The sequence below is a fragment of the Typopeltis vanoorti genome, chromosome 11 (genome assembly GCF_054136105.1).
Source record: "Typopeltis vanoorti isolate ZY-2024b chromosome 11, IOZ_Tvanoo_1.0, whole genome shotgun sequence".
NCBI lineage: Eukaryota > Metazoa > Arthropoda > Arachnida > Uropygi > Thelyphonidae > Typopeltis > Typopeltis vanoorti.
The window spans coordinates 89,933,246-89,958,951 of record NC_143559.1 but is presented as its reverse complement, the minus strand read 5'-3'; the positions used below and the strand labels follow the sequence as shown (position 1 = coordinate 89,958,951).

Genomic DNA, 25,706 nt, shown 5'->3' with positions numbered 1-25,706 from the left:
GTCTCTGTATTCTCTAAGAGCAACGAGCTGACCTATTTGCCAGGAACTTTTGATATGCTTTCTTCTTTTCCTTCACTGCCTGTTTAACTTCCTGCGTGCACCATGGAGTTCTAATTTTTCTATCCTTGCAGACAACTTCACCATATGCCTCTCTAGCTGAATCAATCAGGGCTTTCTTTAAGGCTTGCCACTGAATCTCCAAGGTTTGATTCCTGTTCTCAAACTCTTTCATTTTTTTTCAATAATCTTTGTGTATTTTAGTCTATAGTTCACATCTGAGAGCTGGTCACTTTTATTTGCTTTAAAACTTTCTTACATGTTATTCTTTTCAATATGAAATTCAATTTTATCCTGCTCAAGACTAAATAGTGATCACTTCCAATTTTAAATCCTCTGTACACTCTAGTGTCCTGCACCAGGGAGAAAACATCACTATCAACAATAACATAGTCACAATGAGGCTTTTCTCATTAATTGCCTCTTCTCTCCATGTGAATTTGTGCACATTTTTATGTTGGAACATGGTGTTAGTAATAACCAGTCCATGTCCTGAGCAGAAATCCAACAGGTATTTGCCATTATTATTAGCTTTGCTCTTTTCTCCAAATTGTGAGACATACAAAATATTTTTGTATGTCTCACAATCATTTCCTACTCTGCTATTTAGATCCCCAACAAGGACCAACTTTTCCTTTTTCATTATGTCAGTTGCTTTTTTCTAAAGCATCAAAAAATTCCTCCACTTCTACCTTAGTAGAACCTTCTGTGGGACCATAGGCACAAATAAATCTCATTGTCCAGTTCCCCATTCTCACATATGTCAGTTGCTTTTTTCTAAAGCATCAAAAAATTCCTCCACTTCTACCTTAGTAGAACCTTCTGTGGGACCATAGGCACAAATAAATCTCATTGTCCAGTTTCCCATTCTCATATTTGCTCACATTACTCTACTTGAGACTGCCTGCCATTCAAGAAGATTAGCCTTGTATTTTGTGTTGAATACTAAGGCTACTCCTTTTTCTTGATTGTCAGTGCCTGAATATAACATTTTGTATTTATTGCTCAGAAAGATCTCACCAATTTGTCTTTTTTGTTTCAGTCACCCCTATTATGTCGATCTGGTACTTATCGAATTCCTCAGCTAGCTCCATTTCTTTGCCATTCAGGCTTCTTATGTTGATAGTACTGATCTTTAACTCTGGTGATGTTGAGTTGGGGTGTGCTTTCAGATTTGTTCCAGTAGTTGACTTTTCGCTGTTCGCCCTGGTTCCCTGGTGAAAACAACAGGGGCCTTATGTAACTGGGTGACGCCCCGGCTGGCATGAAATTTTGTCATGTTGTACAATCGTTTTGTATATTGGTTTAAGCCAATAAGAATACAATTTGGTCGGCTAAATCCCAAATTGCTAGCCCATCCTCGTTCGTTCAGTATCCAGGTAGATACCCAACAGGGTGCACCACGAGGTGAGGATTGGACATTATGTCAGAAGCCCTGTTCGGTTCTCCGCATTCCTTTTCAGGCTATGTGGAGGTCAGTTATACAGCTTTGAACCTTAAGCACCCTCTATTAACTTTATACAAATCAAAAATCCACCCAGCTATTTGAATACTGCTCTCACATATGGGATGGGGTCCCAAAACCTCCCTCAAAATGCTTGACTCAATACAGAGGAGAGCAATTAGACTTATTAATGACCCATCTCTTACCAACTCAATTCACTCATTTTCGCACAGACATTTGGCATCTGTAACATGTGTATTCTAGAAATATTTCCATGTAAAATGTTCATTTGAAATAGCATCAATAATTCCCCCACTTAGTACTAAACTCATTGGAAACATGCAGCTACTGCTCAGCATCCCTTCACAGTGCACCTTGAAACCCACCAAACAAATTTCTTTTCCTCCTCCTTAATCCCCGCAACTGCTGCACTGTGGACCCCCTGTTGTGTTCCCCAAGGAACACAACATAAAATCATTGAAATCAAATGTAAACAAGTTCCTCCTTTCCCTTTCCACACTCGCACAGTATTAATGTACCATAGTTTGATCAAACAACCTCTCGTGTATGGGCTCAACATTAAAAAAATGTCAGCGATGTAAAACTTTTTTTTTTTGGCTTGGTGATTAGTCTTTCCAAATCTTATCATAGGCCATCTGAATTCATTAACACCAGTAAAAATATTTAAAGTTACTTCCATGTAAGAATGGACATTTTATGAAAACTTCCATGTAAGTTTTCTTTCTTACAATATGATACCCATATACTGATACTTAATATTAGTATGCAAGTATGCTAATTGCTCTATTTGTTGCCAAAGTGTACATATCATTCTATTGTCTTATTCCAATCCAAGCATCTAATTCAAATTCTAGCAAGAAAGATGACATTAAATGACTTAATCTCTCTCTCCAAGCAGAGAGAGAGAGAGAGAGAAAGAGAGTGTGTGCGTGCACATGCATACAATGCACACACAGTGGTCCCCTCCTTATCCACAGTTCCAGTTATCCGCAGTCAACCCCATTCCGAAAATATTAAATATGAAAATCCAGAAATAAACAATTTATAATTACATCAGCAAAGTGGATATTAGATCCAACATTATTTCAAAGACAAATATTCAGAAACTATTAAAGTTTTGTAAGTTGACCTGAGAGCTCATGAAAATACAATCCTTCTCATCCCCAAGTTGCCTTAGCTACTTAAGTAGTGCAAGCTAAGGCAACTTGGGGATGCCGAGGGTTGTATTCTTGTAAGCTCTCAACCCCCTAAGCTCTCTGGTCAACTTATAAGACTTTAATAGTTTCTACAAATATTTGTTTTTGAAATAATATTGGATCTAATATCCACTTTGCCTATGAAATGAAGTCGTATGGCTCTTTCTTTTAGTAATAGACAATTCATAAGTTTTAAATAGCACACCATTCTGAATAGTTCTCAATTATCAGATTGTGAGACAGTATCACAGTGCTTGTGTTCAAGTAATCCTTATTTTACTCAATATTGTTTCTCCATAATGACCCCAAAGCACAAGAGTAGTGATGCTGGCAATTCAGATATGCCAAAGAGAAGCCGTAATGTGCTTCCTTTTAAGTGAAAAAGTGAAAATTTGACTTCATAAAATAATAAATAAATACTAATAATAATAAAAACGTATGCTGAGGTTGCTTAGATTCCATTCACATTCAGATATTACAGTATGTTGTTCTAATTGTTTTATTTTATTATTAGTTATTGTTGTTAATCTATTACTGTGCCAAATTTCTAAATTAAACTTTATCATAGATATGTATGTATAGGAAAAAACAGTATATATACGGTTCGGTGCTATCCACGGGGTGTCTTGGAACGTATCCCCTGTGGATAAGTGGGGATTACTGTATATACATAGACACACACTGCTTGGAAAGAAGTCAACAGACACCAAAGTGTGAGGAACAAACAGCCATGGCACCCACCTTGGCTTAATATGTAGGACCTACTTTCGCTGCAATAACTGCAGCAATCTTACGGGCATACTTTCCACAAGTATGATAGTGATCAATGGGAATTTTGTACCATTCTTCCTGTAAGCATGTAATGAGCTCCTGGACTGTTGAAAAGCAAATGTCCCTTGACCTCATCTGATGCTTCCAGTTCCAGATACCTCTCAGAGTTCAATGTTCATGGTACAACAGGGACCTGAGGCCAAACCAGGAAAAACAGGACCTTACAATCACACTGCCACCTCCAAATTTCATAGTTCGGGTTACACACTCTGGTAAGAGATGTTCACTGGGCATCTTCCACAACCACACCTGTCCATCCACTCGATAAAGGATGTAGCATGATTCGTCAATCCATAACACAGCTTTCCAAGCTTCGACATTCCACTGTACACGCACAATGCAGGACTTGCATATTGTGGTCCTACCATGAAAACCCATGTTGTGAGCCTCTGTTCTGAATGTTTTTGTGCAGATTTTTGTTTCCATTGATGCCCAGAAAACTCTGCATTCAACATACTGGCTGACGAATAATGGTTTTTACATATTACTCTACTCAACAGTCATGTTCAGTCAGTGTGGTGGGTCATATACTGCAGGTATCACTTGTAGTTGACTCCTTGCACTTCCATCTCAGTATGGTATTGCTGATTGTTGACCTGGAATAGCCCAATTTTTCAACAATTTACCAAACAGATAGGCATGCAACATGGCATCCTATCATAATATCATCCTTCAGTTCTCTTCTTCAGCCCAGCCATTTCACTTGGAAGCATCATATTTCTCCAGTTTATATTGGCTACAAACATGAGACTCGTTACATGGCATGATGCACCTTACCCATGGGGCTGTCTGTTGACTTCTTTCCAAGCCATGTATATTAAGGTGAGTAACATATAGAAATCCACAAAATACTTACAAGATAGTTTATTAAAAGCTTTTAGGAAGATAAAATTGATTTATACAGGCCTTGTTTTGATTTAAAAAAAAAAAAAAAAAACCTTTTGATTTAAAAAAAAAAAAAGAAAAATACAATTTTTCCATTACTCATTACAGTATTCATTTCATATGAAAAAGAGGTACACTACTTTATAATCCGTTGCAAGTCTTATACATTGCAATAATAGTAAATTCTTATACAGTAGCACTTTCCATTAATTTTCCAAAATATTATAATTCATTAAAGGTCAAGAATTCCTCTTAATTTTTTCTCTGAAAAAAAGTGATTTGTTAGCTGGTACTAATGCAGTAGACAAAGATACCTCAACTCAGTGTATTCAAAATTTCTTCACTAAATTTTTTTTTTTTTTGCTTTAGGAAAATAAAATAATTTAAAAAAGAGGAGCCAATTTCAAACAGAATGTCCTAAAAATATCTGAACACACACGACTAGAAATAGCCAAAGTAACATTAATAATAATAATAAATACTGTCCATAATATGCTCTTTTTGTTATTTAAGTAAATTAAAACATCCAAAATCAAATGGCACTATCAAATGAAATTACTCCTACTAATTATACTATACTAATATACAAAATAATGAAATTGTATGACCTAAAAAAAAAAAGCTCAAGAAATTTTTAATGATACGGACTAAAATATCATCCAAAAACATTAAAATATTAAACTAAGAATGTGAAATTCCAACTAACAACAAAGATCTCAAAACATGTTCAGACTAGTAGATCAGGATTTTTTTTTTTCATCAATATCAATCCCACATGAAAATGAAAGAGCCTTGAGTAGATTAGGTAGAATGAGTGTACTGTTGATCCCTTGAAAAGCTGAAGGTTGCACTTCATGAAGAAGGCTGTTCCAGAGAACAAAATCAGATGGAATAAAAAAAAGAGAGAGAGAGAGAGAGAAGTATTCAGTTTGATTGGAGTTGGACCATAAAAGAATGTTTGGCAGCTGCTGATTGTGAGTTAACAGGCTCAATAGAAAGCAGAGGAAGATGCTCTTTTTGTCATTGAAAAGACTGACCTTCTTTGGTTGAAAATATACCTTATATAAGACAGTGGCCTGAAATTAGTCAATGATCATCTATTAGCTGAATTACTTTCCTCTGAACAGCATCGAGAAATTTTAGGGAAGTTTTAGGTGCACCAACCTAACATATGAACAGAATTCTGTAGATGGGTGAAAAGTAGTGCCTAAGCAGGAAATAATTTTTTTTAATTAAAATTTTTTTAATTTTATTTTTGAGACTGAGGAAATTATTGATGCGATGTGTTTATGTCAAGAAAAGCTAGAGGTAAATATTTATCTACCTGTCTAGTGATCTGTATATTAATGAAGATAAGGGAAGGTGAATTAAGATCCTTCTTGTAAGAAAGGAAGCAAAGTCTGCAATTGAAGGTGACCCAGTTATAGCTAACTGGATCATAACCAGATGAAAGCTTGTTTCAGAATAGGTACATAATGAAAATTACATAGTGAATTAGATACACAGTGAAAATTAATGTAATGACAAAATTTGTGCTTTAGTATCAAAAGGCATTTTCAGTATAATGACAGCAGGACACAAATTACAAATAAAATCAGAAGACAAAGTATTTCATCAGAAGAACTTTATCTTATAAATTTCTTCTCACAAAAAAAGATTTTTTATATGGAAGGTGGAGAGAGAGAGAGCACATAGGGATATCTATGGCAGTTAGATTTGTGTGTAGTTAAGAAAGGGGTAACAGCTAAACTTTTCTCTCATAGAGTAGTGATCGCGTGAGTGGAACAGTTTGCCTGCTGAAGCAATGAGTGTGTCTAGTACAAATAAGTCTAAGAGAAGGTAAGACAGTTGGCATGAGTGATTTATGGCTTCACTTAATGAATCCTTGACTTCCTTGAAGGATTCAGATAATGACAATAATAATGAGTCTTAAAGTTTTTTTTTTTTCACTTGATTATAATTTAAATTAAACTCACCAAGAAGTTATGCATTATGGGAAGGACCACTACCCAAACCAGTTTTGACCTTTATTGAGGTCTCCTCAGAGGGAGCCAGACCAAGAAGAGAAATCAAGATTGAATAAATGCAGATGTCATATATTTCCTATGTACAAGTAGAGAAAAAGGTGTATCACTTTATTGATAAAATACTCTGATAATAAAAGTACTCTATGCATAGTATTATACATATTCAAAAGGAGATGTGCTTTGCATTATGGGATACTAAGCCAATGAAGTCATTAGCCTCTATAAACAATTTTTTTTTTTATGTTGTGCCCATACACAAGAGGTTGGTTGATCAACCTATAGTACATTAGTACTGTGTATGGGTAGTGGGTTGGGAAAGGAGGAACATGTTTACATTTGATTTAAATGACTATAAATTGTATTCCTTGGGAATACACAGCAGAAGGGGGGGGGGGCACTGTTCCACAGTGCAGCAGTTGCAGGGATGAGGAGGAAAAGAAACTTGTTCTGTTTGTTTCTAGGTGTACTATGAAGGGATATTGAGCAGCAGCTGCACATATTTCAACGAGCTTAGTACTGAGTGGAGGAATTATTGATGTTATTTCAGATGAGCATTTCCCATGGAAATATTTGCAGAATATACATGCTGCAGAAACCAAATGTCTGTGCGAAAGCAGGGGAGAAAGTTGGTAAGAGATGGGTCATTAATAAGTCTAATTGCTTTCCTCTGTATTGAGTCAAGCATTTTTGAGGGAGGTTTTGGGGGCCCCATCCCATATGTGAGAGCAGTATTCAAATAGCTGGGTGGATTTTTGATTTGTATAAAGTTAATAGCTGTTCAGGGGTGAAGTAACATCTTGAGCAAAAGAGAAATCCTCAGCTTCTTAAAGAAGCTGAGGATGCAGTGGTTGCGATGTGTTTATGTCAGAAGAGACTTGATGTCAGGGTAATTCCTAGAAGAGAAATATGACAGTACTGGGTTTTATTAGCATTGAAATTGACGAGGTTATCTGAACCCCACTGGAGAATGACTTGGAGATCAGAATTGAGGGTGGTGGTAGTTGATGTTCTGTAGGTGGAGGAGAGTTGTGTAAAGTTTATCAAATGAAAGTGAGGAGTGCAATGTGCTGTCATCTGCAACACTGTGTATTAGGTTGGAGGTCAGCTGAAGTAGGTCATTGATATATAGAAAGAAGAGGGTTGTGAGAGAACAGAATCTTGTGGAACCCCAGCATTAGTTGAATGGTTAGAGGATAAGGAACTATCTACCATCACACATAGTGTGTGTTCAGACAAAAAAAGCTGGCAATCCAACTACAGAAGTCTGGAGAGACAGACCTTGATGGCAGCTTGCTTAGTAAGCCTTTGTGCCATACCCAGTCAAATGCCTTGGAAATATCAAGTGCAACCACCTGAGATTCACCAAACTTCTCCATCGCAGTTGTCCGGAGATGGGCGACTTATGTGAGCAGATCTCCTGCTGATCGGTAGCGACAGAATCCATACTGGCGGTCGTTTATTAGGTGGGTGTGTTCGAGGTAGTATAGGAGTTGGGAATTGATGATTTTTTCCATTACTTTAGACAGGACCTGAGATAAGCGAGATAGGATGGTAGTTGGACAACAGCGACTTGTCACCCTTCTTGGGAATGGGCTGAATATAGGCCAATTTTTAGTTTGTGGGATAGATTCCAGTGGAGTAAGAGAGTATATATAGGCGACATAGGATAGGAGTCCTATCCTATGTCCAGTCATGAAGATACTTCACATGAAACTTTGCTTGTACTTGGATAAAGAATTAACAAGAACATTTTTGGCAAGTTTAATAATAAAGTATTTTGAATTTATTTTATAAATTATCTTGAAACTCAGACTTTACATGGAAAGTTTATAGTCATTTTATATTTTTTATCATATTTTATTTATGTGTAAAAAAGTCTTTTTAAACTTAGCCTAACCAGGCTGTATCCCAGTAAACTTGTCACCCATGTGTCCTGTCACTTAGTCGTCTACTGCCCAATTGTCCTGTCACATTGCTGGCTATCATCCAGTTGTCCAGTCGTCTGTCACTGAACCACTACAAGTCTTAATGGAAAATGACACTTATGGATCACATGAAGACTATATAAATCTGGGAGATGTGCATGAAAGATCTTAAATTATTTCTTTAATGCTTCACCCCAACTAGAAAAGTTATCCATTTCATTAATTTGAATTGAAGGAGGATGAGATGGAAAATGACAAGTAGAAAAATCATGATGCATTAAGGAACTCTTCCTAAGGTATTCTTTCTCATCTTGTATGACTACTGCTTTGCCCTTTGTCAGCTCTGGTAAAATTGAGATTATCATTTTTCTTTAAAAATTGAGGTACTTTCAATTCCATAGGCATTTATTAGGTTAGAAGTAGTAGTAGTTTCTTTTTAAGAGAATCATGGCAGTTAGAGAGCAGACTTTTTTGGCAGTCTCAGAAGGAAGTGAACAGAGTCCTCCTGTCTCTGATAAACATGTTCATGGAGAAAGTGCATGCTCAATGACCTCATATGCAGAATAAATACTATTCTGCATATATATCATCAGATTCTTACAAATGAGTTTTTCACTCTACTTGTGACTCTCTTAAACAAAAGTTCGGTATACTAATCAGTCATTCAATGACCATCTTTTAATAGTACAAATAATAGGATAAATTAGTAATTAATATATCAGGACATTCTCTCACTAAGGTTGAAATTAAGCACTTATGGGGATTATGATTTTCATATTTTCAGATACAGTCTTTGATTAATGCATGGCAGAGTGTAATCCTGATTTGATTAACACATGCATTGTTTGTCCAATACAAACAAGATACATTCTCAAGAGATACAGGATAGCATAGCAGTCCAACATATTACTAGTTTGCTATCAATAATTTTCTTCCAAATTGATCCAAACTTGTCAGGCATTTAGTATTATCAATTAACATTTTTATCTTCTAAGGCACTCCTAAATGCATAAGTCCATCAAGATTTTGGTCTTTTGGATCTTTTCTCTCCCAGTTTTGCTTTCAAGTCAAGTTGAGGAAATAATGTAAAGCAAAACCAGAGAGAAACTGAAAAGGAAAAACAGAACTGGTTGCAAAAAGTCATTGAAGGAAGACGATCAAGATATTTTGACCATACAAGAGACAAATTCAACATAGATGGGGATCAATGGTTTGCAATCCAGTATAATTGTTTAAAAAAATACTAGATACAATATTATACATACTTTGCCTGTAAAAAAACAAGATCTTTGTATAATTTAAAATCATTTTTAACTCTCCAACTAACAAGCTGTGGGTTCGAATCCCGCCATAGATGTTCATGAATGTCTTCAGAGGGAGATGAATTTCACTGCCCAGTGTGAGACCACTGCCCCATTTATTAGAGGCTTGAAAAAGTTCTGTGTTTGGTCTCTGGAGCAAGGTTTCTGGACCTAGTAAAAAATAAAGAAAAAATATATAAAATCAATAAAAAATAGAAAACAAAAATTTTAACCCATCCATGGTACAAATACTATAAGTTTATAGAAAACTTCTGAAAGATAGGTAATTTTTTCGTATTTTAGTTGATAATATTAGATTAACTTATTGTAGTTTTTGTTATAAAACAGGTGTGTGATTGACTGAGCTATTTAGTTTGTAAGTAAAACTTTTTTTTTGTTGTTTTAATATTATTTGTCAGTATGGTGCCAATGTGTAGTAGAACAATGGTAGCAAAAACCACTGTGTCAGGTGATTTGAATTTGTGGGATTTTGTGCAGTGCAGTGTGTGAGAGAAAGGTATTCATCAAGAAAATTAAAGGATATGTGGAAGGAAATTGAAACTGGAGAGAGAGAGAGAGAATGTGTATCAGATGTTTTAAAAGTGAGTTAGGTGACAAGAACATAGCAAATGTTAGAGTGGACACTACGGATGTTAGGATTGTAAATGATGTTATTAATGTCAAACGTGCGGCTGAGAAAATAGAGGAGAACAAAACTGATATAAATAAAGAAATAGCGCACTTGAATGTTATCCTTCACAGGACAAAGTTTGAATGACAGGACAAAAATTGCAGAAGCAGAAGAACTTGGCAGGGCTGAGACGAGAAAGAAGGCAGTTCAAAGTAGTAATAAAGACCAAGCGCACAAAAAAGAAAAACAAGTTAAAGAGAAAATTATTTAGAAAAACTCAATGATCAGGGGAGTACTTAATGAAAGTGAGACAAAATAGTGTTTTTCTGAAGCAAAATTTCGGGTTATTAGTCACACAATCTAAATGCAAAAAAGGTAAGTCAAAGGAATTGATTTTCTAAGCAGCACAAATGACTTGAGAGGCAAAAAGTATTCTGTTAAGGAGAATGTAAAGGAGTTGTTAGAAGAGGCAAAATTGAAGAGCAAGAAGTAGAAGATTGTAATTCTCCTACCTTGATATGATGAAGGTGAACTGAAGAGGAGGGTATTGCTAGCTAATGAATCTAAATGTAGGTTGTGCAGAAAAAATGACATCGGATTTGTGGCTCTGTGGTCTGTATTTGATGGAATGCATTTAAATGGTTTTGATGTCAGGTGTCTAGAGAGCATTCTTCACCGAGCATGCTGAAGGCGCAAATTCAGGAAAACTTAAGCAATTAGGGTGAAAGACAGTGAGTTTACGTTAAGGCACCCATGAGGCAACTGAGTGTGAGAATGACCAAGTGTGGAAACTAGTCTTTCAAGCAAAAATATCGACTAGGGAAGTCAATTCAGGAATTAAAGGTGGGGAGGGGCCTAAAGAGATGTTGCAGCTTCTATACATACCAATGCTAGAAGTATCAGGAACAAGAGGGAAGAGTTTTTGGCATTAGTTAGTGCAACCTCTTGCCAAAAGTCACAGGCATTAGTGAGATCTGGCTAATAGCAGATGTGATTACAGGTATTGAATGTGAAGGGTTTAGTATTTTCACAGAAAATAGAGAAGATAAGATGGGAAGGGGTACTGTTGATGATAGGAAATAAATTGCAACCAAAAGGAATAGGAGATATGCAGCAGGGTGGCTGTTCATTTGAAGTGGTCTGGTATGAGTTAAGGCTAGGAAGACAATATATACAGTTGGTTGTTACCATAGGCCAAGGAGTTCCACAGATGATCTAGAAAACATGCATCACCAAATTAGTACAGGTCAAGTGATTATTATAGGAGACTTCAACTATGGAGATATATACTGGAAGGAAGGAAGATCACACGGCAGGAATGAAACAGAATTTATACACCTGCTAAGAGATAATTACCTAAGGCAGCGTGTGTGTTCGAGGGGACTAGGGACGGGAGAGTAATGGACCTGATCACAGGATCAGAAGAGCTACCAATAACCAAGGTGACAACATTTCCTCCAATTAGTGAAAGTGACCATGCAGTTTTGACTTGGGAGATTGTAAAACATGAGAATTATTCTATCAAAAAATGGTATATGTAGAACTACAAGGCAGGTGAATATGACAAACTTTGAAAGAGGTTTGTCATGGCATAAAACACTGCAGAGCAAGGATGTTAGTAGTGCATAGGATACAGTTTATGGTCATTTAGAGGAAGCAATATTAAATTGTATACCTAAGGTAAGGAGAGTTAATCAGGTAGGAGTTAGGTGGATGACTAATATCATTAAGCATGAGCTGTAGAAGAAGAAAATGCCGTGGAGGGTATATAAGGAGAAAGATGACCAGAAAACTCATGAACAATATAAGTCTCAGGCAAGAAAGGTAACCAGCATGGCAAGAAAGACAATATCAGATTATGAGAAGAATCTAGCCAAGTAGGCTAAATCCCAAAGAGTTATTTAATTATGTGGTGAGTAAGAGGAAGAATGACTATGGAAGATTAACCTTAATGAGTAATGATGGTCACAAGGTGACATAAGCAGATAAAATAGTCGAGTTACTGAATGACCACTCTACAAGGGTATATCATCCTAGTGAGGTTGCTGCATTAACACATGTAACAGATACTAATGTGGGAACAGAGGTGGATGAATTGGAGGTTCTTCGGATATTACAGAATGTCAATGTAAATACAGCTGTGGGATTAGATTTGATATCAACTTGAGTTCTACAAGAATGTGCAAGGGAACTGGCAATGCCTCTGACTAGGCACTTTAAGTCTCAGCTCTGGTAGAGACTTAAAGCCCTCTTTTCAAAAAAGTGGAAAGAGGGCAGGGCCAAAGACCTCAACTGCATAAGGGAGACTCCAAGACTGCAGTACCAAATTATAGACCAATCAGTATCTCAGGTGTAGTGGTAAAAGTACTGCAAAAATTGGTTAAAAAGAAAATTCAAGAATGGGTGGATAAAAATATGATACTGAATGAGGATCAATATGGCTTTCTGAAGGGTCAGTCTGCTTTAGTAATTTACTAACTTTTAATAATAGAGTAAGAGCAGTTTTGAATAAAGGAAATGGCTATATGGTGATTCTGCTTGATTTTGCAAAGGCATTTGACAGAATACCACATGAAACAAAAAAAAAGGGGGGGGGGATTGGATAAGAATGGCTATTGGACAGATTTTATAAATGGTATATCGAGAGGCAGAATTGAGGCAAGAACAAGTCACTAGTGGTATGTCACAAGGTTCAGTGCTGGGACCATTGCTGTTTAGTTTGTACATAAATGATATAGGAAATAACAAAAGGAAATATTCAGTTGTTTGCCAATGATGTAAAATTAAGTAGAATAATAGTTAAGGCAATGGGGAGAACTTGCAGTACGATTTAAATAGGCTGTCAGTTATGGGCAAAAGATAATTTGTGTCAGTTCAATGTGGAGAAATGTAAAGTTATGCATTTTGGGATAAAAGATTACAAGTTGTTTATCACATTGATGGCACTGTACTCTATGAAGCAGAGGAAGCTAGAGATTTAGGGGTGGTGGTAGACAGAGAGTTATAGTTTAGATGACATGGTATCCCATAAGATTACTTGGCTATTGAACACATTAATAAGTAGAGATAAGGATAAGTTGTTATTCCCCTTCATAAAACCTTGATGCATCTACATCTGGATTACTGTGCTCAAGTCTGCTCTCCTGAATTTCTTGGGGATGTGGAAGTGGTGGAAAAGATTTAGAGACGAGTGATCCAAATGGTGAATAGTCAGTAGAATGTTCCCTATGAAGATAGGTTGAGGGTGTGTGGATTGTAGAAATGGGTTGCCAGGAGAAAAAGAGGGGATATGATAGAAATATTTAAGTTTCTTAAAGGATTTTATAGGATTGAAGCAGGGGAAATATTTCAGCACCTGGCTAGAGGGGCCTGAACAAGTGTGGTTAGGAGTGGAATGGCTTGCCAAGTCAGTTGTGAGTGCTTTGTCTGTTAATGTCTTCAAGAAGAAGTATGACAGATTGTGTGGATAGTCTACAATGAGTCTTCAGACTTCATAGAGACACCCATACAATAATAATAATAAACTGCCAGCCTGGTTGGCTGAGTGGTTTACATACCCCAACCTCCGAACAGCAGGCTGCGAGTCTGAATCCTGCAAAGGATATGGATGTATGTAATTATCATAAGGTGGTAGATGATTCATCATCACTAGTCTCAACCCTGTTTGCTTGGCATGAGACTACTGCCCCATTTATTGGAGGACTGATGTGGCTTGAAATAGTTCCATGTTTGGTCTCTACATCAGGGTTTCTGGACCAGGTAAAAAATGAAGAAAAAATAAGTAAAAATAGACAAAAATTCTTAGCACAATCATTGTACTAATGTACTATAGGCTTAAAACCTTTCATGAATGGGAGAGTTACATATAAAAGAAATACATGTCTTTTGACTCTTTGTAATCTTCACTGCTTCAAGATACTCTACCTCAAATTGCATAACTTATATATCACTTGTGACACCTCTCCCTCTAACGAGCAGTTTGAAAAGAATTATAAACCTGGAGGAAAATTAAAATGCATTATTAAATACACTTCATCCCAGGATCCAATTTACCTTAGAAGAAGCAAATAAGCAATTAGCCTTTTTAGATTATTTAATTCTTTGTCAACCAGATGGTAGTCTACATTTTTCAATTTTTTGGAAAAAGACTAATACAAGCTGTTATATCCATGCTGAATCTCATCACCACCTAGTCAAATGGCTGGAACTATTAAAACATTAGTACATTGTTCCAATTCTTTACTTTCTTCCAATGAACTGCTACAGAAAGAATTGCAACATATTAATTCAACCTTTTTATGTAATGGTTTTAAGGATTTGTTCATCAAAAGAGCTTTTAACAGTTATGGTATTGGGGGGGGGGGAAATGCATGGAAATGGATGTGGAAATCCTTATATGCATGGCATTGGGGAACACATAGTGAAAGTTTTAAAAACTGTTGAATATTTTTGATGCCTTTTGCCCCATCAGAAAAATCTCCACCTTGCTCGCTTCTAAGGATAAGCTTTCACTTTTCAGTTATCTACCAGATTCTTTGCTCTTGTGGGTTATCCTATTTTGAACAAACAGGAGTAACTACTTTTATTTGGCTAGAAGAATAAAAGTCTCATATTAAATACCATGAGCCTAAACAGTCTGGACTTGTGGAGCCTCTATCAACACCAAACACAGAGTTCGTTGGAACAACACAAGAGTTCTTCATAAAAGTTGTTTCCTCATAGAATAGCTTTATAAAGAAACATGTGAAGCTTTACTTCATTGTCTTAACTTAAACAGATCCAATGGTCTACATCAATCCCCTTTGTGGGAGAAAGGAAAGATTAGCTGATTTAAAAAGTACTAATTTTATTTTGTCTATACATATACACACACACACACTTTTTTTTAATACGAAATTATTGACCTTTTATAGTTACATTACTATGTGTGTTGAGGCTTAAGTGCTGTGAAGAATTCATGTTAGAGGTTTAATGGAATATTAACAGCACTGAGAAAGGATTAAAAATAATTTTAATACTTCCAATATTTCGTCACCGTCACAGAGACATCTTTGGGGATTACAAAAACTTTTTGTAGCAACACACACACACACAAATACAATACCAAGTAAAAATAAAGTCTTATCTAGGTGGTGTGCCCTCTGTGGGCATTTGCAGGTGGCCTGGGATGTAAAGAGGGATCTCTGATAATTAAAGTTTCCCAAATTTTGGGAAGTTTAATGCAACCGTATTTGTTTAAATTAGGTTGATTCCTGAGTGCAGATGCAGATTCAAAGAATAGTTTTTCTTTTTTGAATTTACTATGGTGGAGCATGGTAGTTTTTTAGTTTCACTTGGACTTTAGTTTCACTTGGTATTATATTTGTGTGTGTGTGTTGTTACAAAAAATTTTTGTAATCCCAGAAGATGTCTCCATGATGGAGACGAAATATTGGAAGTATTAAAATTATTTTTAATCCTTTCTCAATGCTGTTAATATTCCATTAAACCTCTAACATGAGTTACATTATTACTTAGGTGAGATTTTTGTCTGTTAATGATGAATTGTCATTTTGTGATCTTGTAATGACAATGGCTATGATACTTAGGTGAATTTTCTCCTAAAATCTTTTAAAAACACCCTAGGTTATATAAATATCTAACAAATGAAAGAAAAAAAAATACTATGCATCTATAAAGGCTATATGCTTAAAGACTTCTCGAAATATTTAAGTGAAATCAAACACTAGGCTCATATATTTTACCATGTCAAAGCAAACAAAAAGGTAGCTTTATTTATAGAAACCTTAAGTTTCAATATCTGAAAACAAATCCTGAAACACACTCCAACTCAACATCACCAAGATCAGTACTATCAACATAAGTCTGAATGGCAAAGAAATGGAACTAGCAGAAGAACTGGATAAGTACCACATCGACATAATAAGGGTGACTGAAACAAAAAACGACAAAAAACTGTCGTTTTTTGACAAAAAACGACAAAATTTTTAACACAGAGGTTATGAAATAACCTCTGTGTTAAAACAGGTTATGAAATAAGCACTTCCTCATTAAAATAAAATTAAGATTGCCAGCTAAATAGCTACAAATAACAAGAACAGAAAGAAAATTTAAAACGTTTGTTTATAAAACTAGATTATTAAATGACACAAAGATGAACAAAGAATTAATCAATATTTAGATAAAATAAAATGAAGAAATAGAAAGGTTTACTATAAAAACAATACTAAATACAGCAGCAAATAAAAGCTTGGGAAAGACCAAAAAATTCGATAAAAAGAAAAAACTGAAGATATGGGACGATACAATCAAAGACAATCAAAATGAAAAAAAAAAAAAAAAAAGAAGCATATCATAAATGGTTATCAGAAAAGATTAGATTCAACAAGTAACCCAACCCACCAATAGAATGGATAAAAAAGCAAGAGTGATCCCTATCTTTAAAAAAGGTAGTAGAGATGACCCCAAAATTATAGAGGTATAAGTATTCTAAATTCTTCTTACAAAATATATAGAACTAATAAAATATTCTGAAAACTTTATTTTAGAAGTACAGAATGGATTTAGAAAAGAACGATCATGTATATACTTGGCCTTTTGCCTAAAATTAATAATAGAGAAAAGAAGAGAATGCAATTAATAACATATATTACATTTATTGACTTTGAAAAAGCATTTGACAAAGTTAAAAGAAGCATTTTATTTAACATATTAAAAGAAAGACAAATACCAAATAATATTCTAAAAGCTATCGTAAATATGGAAATATATGAAATAAGATTAAATTATGAATTATCATGTACGAGAGAGATAAACCAAGGAGTTTGACAGGGATGTCCCCTTTCAGCAACTCTTTTTAATATTTATCTAAATGAAATAATAATAAAATGGAATAAAAATCTCCATCAAGGTATTAAACTTTCTCCTACCCGTGAAATTAAACACTACGTTTTGCTGATGACCAAATAATAATTACAAATTCTGAAGATAACTTACAGAAAGATATTTTAAATTTAAATGAGATAGCCAAAGATTATGAATGATAATATCAACAGAAAAATCAAAAATGATGGCCTTTAAAGGACAAGATCCAGTAAGAACTAAAATGGTAACATTTTAGTTACAAGATTTTAGAACAGGTGAATTCATTTAACTACCTAGGATGTATGATTACATATGAAAATGAAGACGATATAAACCTAAAAATTGTAAAATATTTAAAAATAACAGGTGTAATTAACTCTATATTTAAACCTAACTTAGTTCAAAAACAAACCAGACTAAAAGTATACAATATGTTAGCCCTCCCAGTCCTATTGTATGGAAGTGAAATCTGGACAATAAAACAAAAAGATAAACAAAGATTAATAACAGCTGAAAAAATTGCAGTTTATGAGAAAAACTGCAAGTATACTCTATTTGATCACAAAAGAAATGAAATTATGAAAAAATTAAACCAGGAATCAGTAATAGAAAAAATTAAAAAATATAAACACAAATGTATAGAACACATTGAAAGAATAAAAAACAGAAAGATTATCAAAACAAGCCTTGAATTATAAACCATTAGAAAAAAGGAAAACCAGGACATCCTCTTAAGAGATTCAATGATGACTTCTAAGGCAGAAACAGGCCACTCTAGTCCTAAATCCTTGACAAGCATGATGATGTTTCAATATGTAACAATATTACAGTTTAGGAGTAAGCCTGCCTTCAACCTAAAATGCATGTTGTGTGTGTGCATGCTACTATAAATGAAAGACACAATCTGTATGGGAATCAACATGCCCTTCATAGTAATTTTAGGATTTTACTCATTAGATCAGTTTGACTTTAACTTTACCAAGCAGCTGCTACTTACTGAAAAAGGAGCTCAAATAGGTCCGAAAAAGCAGTCTAGTTAGTTTAACCCTAAATGATAAAAGACAAATATGTGGAACCCCTCCACTTTTCCAGAATGCCCATTATAGTAACATATACTAAAAATAACTTGTGCTGAAAGTAGGCTAACTCCTAAACCACTACCATACAGGGTGTTCGGGATAAATTTGACATATTTATAATTAATTATATTTTTCCGTAAGTTACATGTATTAACACACACTTCTCTTCATTTAAAAGTTTGGACCCTTCTTCATTCATATACAAGATGTCAGAAAGGATGGATAGCTGGAACCCACCTGAATCATGGAAGAGAATAACTTGTATCATGATGATTCGTGCCCGCCATCAAAATAAGGATATTACGACTGCTGCCCAATGCTCCCTGAATACAGTAAAAACAATCAGGCATGAACTAGAGACTTGCAATGGTGACTACGAGGATGTAGCAAGAAGAAAGATCCCTAGCAGACGATCTGATTGCGTTCGTACAGCAGAATTCCTCGCAAATCTGCAGGAACAGGTGTTGAAGAACCCTGGCATTGGAATTCGGGCTTTGTTCGTGGAGTTGCTAACTGTAGTCAAGCCCTGGATAACAAGGGTAGCCAATGGTAGGCCGTATGTATGGCAGCAGGATTCGGCCCCTTGCCACACCTCTGGGAAAAGTCAAAAATGGTTGTCTGAAAATTTCTACGACTTCACCAGTCCAAATGTTTGGCCTCCAAACTCCCCAGACCTTAACCCCATGGATTATTTTGTATGGGGCGCAGTTGAAAAAGACACCAATCGCACTTCCAGTAATACAAAAGCCCAGTTAATGGATAAAATTAAAACAGTTTTTGCGGCCCTTCCCAGGGAAACTGTAGCATCAGCTTGTTCGAGGTTCCGAAGCAGAATTGAAGCTGTGATCGATGCTAATGGTGGTTATTTTGAGTAAATCTTGTTGATAGTATTGTAATTAACTCTGCCTGTAATGTTTTTTTGTCAATTCATTAAATTTAATAGATACAAAGAAGATTTTCTTTTTCCTTACGAAACTGTCAAATTTATCCCGAACACTAGTGTCTTATATCAAAACTTTGGTTTATATAAACCGATATTTTGACTTTTAATTTTTGACTGCTCAAAAAAAAAAAAAAAAAAAGAATCAAGTATTCAGCTTTTCTTAAATGCTGAATAAAATATATATGTTCCATGAAGAAATGGCCATTTATAAGAACAAAACTGAATGATTAATAATCCTGATTGAAAAAACAATTTGCCAAACAAAAATATAAATAAGAACTAAAAGATCAATATTATAATGGACTCAACTATTTCCTTTTTTTTTATCCAACTACTACTAGTCTCAGTAATGTAAGGAGACATACTGGTGACATGATGAAACATTTAATTAAAATTTTATGTAATGTTAATATATTTAGTATAAAGATATACAAGTATTCATTTAAAATACTTTGTTTTACAACATTGTTTTATACTAATTAATGTGTTCTTTCATTATGATGGTATTTTGGGGCAGAAGTATGGAATATTTAAGTATTTATTTTTAAAGATTGTAATGTGGCTAAAGCTGGAATGAAACCAATACAAAATACACTATTATTTTATTTTATTGCAGACATAACTATTTTGTCCTTATTAGTAGGGACTGCTTTGGGTGTAGAAGATATATATAAAAAAAAACTTAAAAACAGTATTATATAGAATTCTGGTTATTTAAATAGTTGTATGCATGACCTACTGTGCGCTTAGTTGTATTCAGTTTTGAAAGCATTCAAACAGATTAATGCTAGGATTTATATTCAAGTGCACAGGGTCTCATGAGCTCAGTAATGTCCAGATTTTTCTTTATGTTTTCCATAGCAACAGTTTAAGATTCCCAAACTAGCATATAAATATAAACTTACAGGAAGAAGAGACTGCGGACGTCCAAGACTGAGATGGAAAGACCAACTTCATCTGCAGAGAAGGAACAGGACATAAAAAGCCTATACCTGAATTGTTCAGATGATGACAGCTTAAGATTTCAGATGCATTCAGACTCATATGATCATTTTAAAAGGTAAGAAATAGGAGTTGTTTGGCTATCCTTAATAAGAAAAATTAGCAGTTATACATGAGCTAATGGTCTTATTAATGATGAGGATGGATGGATATATGAGAATCCAGTGAAAATCTATGAACCAAAGATTTTGAATCCTATACTTATTAGCAGATATAAGAATGAACAACAGGTTGGGAAAGGAGGGAACTCAGGAATATATATATATATATATTTTTTTAATAACAAGGTTTCAATTCTCAGAGAAACAGAAAAAGAGGATTGTTCTGATGAGCAGAAGGAAAAGATAAAAACAAGAAAAAAATCTGGTCAGTGTGTTTGATGTTTTTCACTCTGTCACTCTGCTTTTCTTTGAATACTATGGTATTCAAAGAAAAGCAGAGTGACATTTACAAATTAGAATAAAGCGTTAAAAGCAGACTATCTGTGCAACAGCGTGTTTAAAGAATCAGTAGCAGAGAGAGAGATCATCTTGGACAGAATCAAGAACAACTTTGGTGTGCGATCCCAAATATGAGAGGTGCATTCTAAGAAGGAAATTCAGAATATATATAAAGTGAGCAATTCTTCAGAAGCCAGGGACACGCTTACAATTGTCAGAAAAACTAAAGATTACAAACTATTCATAATGATATATGGTGAACAGTAGGAGAGGAAACTGACAATTCAGCTGCAAAGTACAGTTGGTTGGCATTACAGCTGAAATATGAAGCCAATATTTTGTGTGTGCTAACTGTTGTATTCTCCAACCATTCACTTGTTTTACAGGAAAAACCTGAGTTAGAGAAGAAAAGCTCTGTTACACATAAAGGTTGTAGCAGACTACCTAACTCACTTTTAGTTGAGAACAAAGGATAAAGTCTAATTAAGATCACTATTTAAATCCACCTCAAGAACAATAACTTGGGTTTTTCCAAACCCTACTATGGTATATGATGAGTAATAAGTCCTTCTCTCCCTGCATTCACATAAAACACCATGAATAATTAAAGATATGGCTAACTGAAGGGAACAATATGGGCTAACTTCAAAGATGTAAAATACAGATGCCAACTAAATAGAAGCATAAAGTTAATTTCTGGTATACAGCCTTTCAAGTTTCTTCTGATGTCTTTCTGACAACAAATCAAAGGAGGCATGTAGGTTATATTTGGTATGGTAATAAATGATTTTCAACATTTAATAATAACTTGAGTACTAAAATAATAATGCCACTGATACCCTTAGTGTTTATAAAAACAGCAGTAAAATAAAAACCTAAAATAGCATTACTGCAAAATTTGACCAACTTAGCAGATGTCTTGTTGAGTGAGCACAAAAGCAAAGTCTACTATTCACATATCTTCAAGGAGCAAAACATGAAATACAAGTAGCATTCAATACTTTTATTAATACATGGCAACATGCACATATTATAGTTCTCTTTTTTTTAATAACTGTTAAATGCTTACAACCTCTGAAATGACAACCACATACAGAATTAAATCTCATGCAATTATCAATATTACTGCATTTTGGGCAAAGCTTACTTCCAAGTCCAAATCCTGTAAAGGCCAGGTTGTTTAGATTAAAGATAGATTCAGAGTTCAATCTCTGATCAAGTTCTTTTTTCAAGGCATATTTCTGTTCCCGTTCTGACTGTAATGCTTCCAGAGCTTCTTCGAGTTGCTTTTCTGCAATTCGTTTTAGAGAAGCTAGTTCCTCTACCTGAGAATTAAGGGCCTCAACATCTTCTTGTAAACGACGAACTTCATGTTTGGCACCTTCAAATTCAACCTAAAAATCAAATAATTCAGCATTATCATTCAATCTCAATTACTACTGAAACACCATTTTATTTAGTGTATATTTTCTTAGGCATTACTAATATTTAAGCATGATAACTTTAAATAAATAAAAATAATCAGCTAACACTTTTATTCCCTTATAGGAAGTAGGCAAGGCAAGGCAATTTTAGCCCTATCTAACTTTTGGAAACTGAGTGGGCAGTTCAATCTCCACTGGCAGACAATCAGAGATAGCCGGCACAAGGCTATCACTAATTCAAGTGGCACAGAGTGAAGAGATGGCTAACAGGTGCTGCCATCTCCTGGTTCCTACCCCTAATACAATATTTTTCATGTCCAAAAATAGTGTGGGTTTTACAGTTGATTTCTTGAATTTATGGGATGAAAAACTCACTTGCCCATGCTAGAGATCGACTGACTTCGGAACCAGTAAAAAAAAACTTAGAAAAAGTTCCTCTAGAAGGCAACGCAACTAGAATTGAACTCACAATGCTCTTTTTCTTTGGGCAGCTTAGTACTGAGGAGTGCAAACACAACTACCATTGAGCTACACAAGCTCTTGATAAATAAATTTTTTCAATAAAAAGTATTGTATGAATATAACACAATGACAATAAATAAATATTTCCAGTTTCTTTTATAAACCAAACAAATGCAGGGATGACACAAGAGAATCACATATAAAGGTATATACCAGGCTGGGCCTGAGAAAATAAATGCCACTGAAAGACATAAAATACTGACATCTGCCTTACAACCCATTTAATAATTCTAAATAATTCAGAGTAATCTTAATCTATTTTTACATATAAATGTACCAAGTCTTTGCCACACAGCAGTATTTCATTTTAGAGTGTGCCTACATAAGCAGATCATATTCTCAGTAATAAATTTTTAGTGCTGAGACCATAGTTTTGTTCTAAAAAGTCTATAAATGAAAAACAATTTGAAGACTAACTCACATGATATCAAGCCACATATTTTCCAGTTTACATTACACACTTGTTTTATCTCTGACAACTAGTCACTTTTTTATATAAATCCCAACTGGATTTATATAAAAAAAAGAATCTGGAAACTTTCCTCTAGAGACCAAAGATGGAATTTTTCAAAGTATTTCAAGCCTCCAATAAGAAAGGTGGTTTCAAAAATAGTGGACAATGAAATTCATTTACCAACTAAAGATTTTCATAAACATCCAGGTCACACTGTGATTCAAACCAACAGTATTAGTTTGAGAGTGGAGACATCCACTCAAGCATGCAGAAGACTAGCAGCTAGTAATGTGCTAGCCTATCACTGAGTAACCAGCTAACACATTTGAAGTACTTGAAAACGTGTTGTCTGACACTATATAAGTTACTATATTATATATATACAGAAGCCAAATAAAGTTCATGCTAGCCTATTTACAACACCCACAACTGTTACAAATACACTTTATTTTTAATGATAATCCCACATGAGAGGTTATTCATCATTAGCACTATAGATGGGTAGAAAGTCAAGGAAAGAGAGAGAATAAACTCATTAACATTGGATTTGAAGACCAGCAGATTATACTTTAAGAACTACATAAGGAGAAGGCTGTTTAAAAAGCCATCTGTAAAAGTAACAAAAATTGTATTTTTATGTTTGAGGTCAAACCATGAAGAAATGCTGAATGGCTGCTACATGTATTTTAACAGATTTGAAGGAGAAAAGGGAAACTGACAACATCAATTGGTAAAAACAAAAAAGTTGTGGTGGAATATAAAGAAAAAGGAAAAGTGATCGGCATGCCCATGAGCTATACAAGGCAAGGCAAGAAAGGTGACCTATATGATAATGAAGGCCAAAGCTAATTATGAGAGAAAGCTAAGTGGCAAGTAAAAGGAGGAATAACTATGGAAGGATGACTTTAAAAAGTGCTAATGGTGGGGAGGTAACAGAACCAAACCATATAGTTGAATTACTAAGTGAGCATTTTTCAGGGGGTATACCAACTAGGTGGTGATGGTGTAATCCTAGATGTGACACTGACTGATGAGAGAATAGAGGTTGAAAAAATGCAGGTACACTTAAAATGTTGCAGGACCTCAATGTGAATACAGCCATGGGATTAGGTGGCATATCGGCCCATGTATTATGAAAATGTGCAAGGGAATTATCAGTGACCAACCATTTAAGCCTCACTACTGGTAAAGTGACAATGGAGTGGAAAGAGGGCAAAATAGTCACACTGCATAATAGCCAATCAGCATCTCAGGAGTGGTGGTTAAGGTATTGGAAAAATTGCAGAAATTGGGTGCATAGAAATACTATACTCTATAAGAGACAACATGGTTTTGTGAAAGGTAGGTCTTGCCTTAGTAATTTGCTTACTTTTTATAATAAAGTGACAATGGAGTCGGATAAGGGAAATGCTACTTAGTGATATTGCCAGACTTTGCAAAGGCATGTGACAAGATTCCACATAGAACTCTGTTGCATAAGTTGGAGCAAATGGGGATGAATATGAAAAGTGATTTGGATTAGGGGGATGATTGATAGACAGATATCATAGTGGTTTCTGGAGGAGTTGAGTCCAGGAGAAGGCAACGACATGAGCAACGACCACAAAAGTAGGCAGCCAAAAACAAAAATGACAGGTGCAAATGTGAACAGAGTGTGAGATTTGGTACAGTCTGACAGGTAATTAAGTGTGTGATTAATGGATGATGAACTGCAAATGAATCGAGAAACAGTCAGGGTAATTTTAACTGAAGAATTGGGTATGCAAAAGATTTCTGCAAAGTTTGTGCCTTGGATCTTGATGGATGAACAGAAGCAGCAGCAGTTTCAAGTTGCAACTGATCTTTCTGCAAATAAGCACATTTCCAAGAGTAATTATGGGTGATGAAATCTGGTGATTTCAGTTTGATCCCAAAACAAAACGCCAGAGCACGCAGTGGAAAACCCGGAATTCACCACCTCCACAAAAAAAGCACGCATGTCACATTCGTGGTTCAAGATCATGCTGGTGTGTTTCTTTGATCACAACAGGATAGGACACACCGGGAGGCATAGAGCTAACCACTTGAGTTATGGTTGCAAAGCCCAACAATACTCGGAAAGGTCGTGGATGATTAAGTGCCTGTTAGGAGATATATAATTTATTAATGTCTCTACCTACTATAAATGCAACTCCAAATTCATGTTTCCCTAATTCTTTCCCACTTGAAAATACAGTAAAATCCCAAAGTTACGCAGTAGGTGGGACCAACAAAAAAGCGCATAAGTCGAATTCACGTAACTCGGGGCATAATTTTGCATGTTATTTATATATACAAACATACAAAATATTAGTTAATTGGGACCAAAGGTTCACAAAAACACCTATATTTTTTAAGAAATAATCATAATTGTAGTTTTTCGTACATAAAAAGAAGAAAGTTATTTCGATATCAATGGTTTCATAAAATCTAATAGATTCGTCTGACAGTATAATGTCTTTTTCTTGTCATGCAAAATTTCTTCATAGCAAGCCAATGATTTTTTTATTCCTTGCCTCGTGGTTACAATTCGTTCCTTGTTAGAATCTATGTCCCCCAAAATCTGTAAACCTTTCTTAATTAAGCTGAGACCTTCTGTTAATTTTGCAATGGTCATGTGCTTTTCTGGTAGAACTGGATTT

General features: G+C 35.0%; 1 protein-coding gene across 2 annotated transcripts in view; it reads right to left on the bottom strand.

Annotated features, from left to right (window-relative positions):
• Positions 1–25,706, bottom strand: part of BicD (Microtubule-associated protein Bicaudal D) — a 173,790-nt gene that overhangs the window by 84,661 nt on the left and 63,423 nt on the right. For both annotated transcript variants that reach the window (XM_090400017.1, XM_090400016.1), the window contains exon 4: positions 21,794–22,040. In XM_090400017.1, the coding sequence (XP_090256143.1) occupies positions 21,794–22,040 (247 nt within the window). The remainder of the gene's footprint in view (positions 1–21,793; positions 22,041–25,706) is intronic.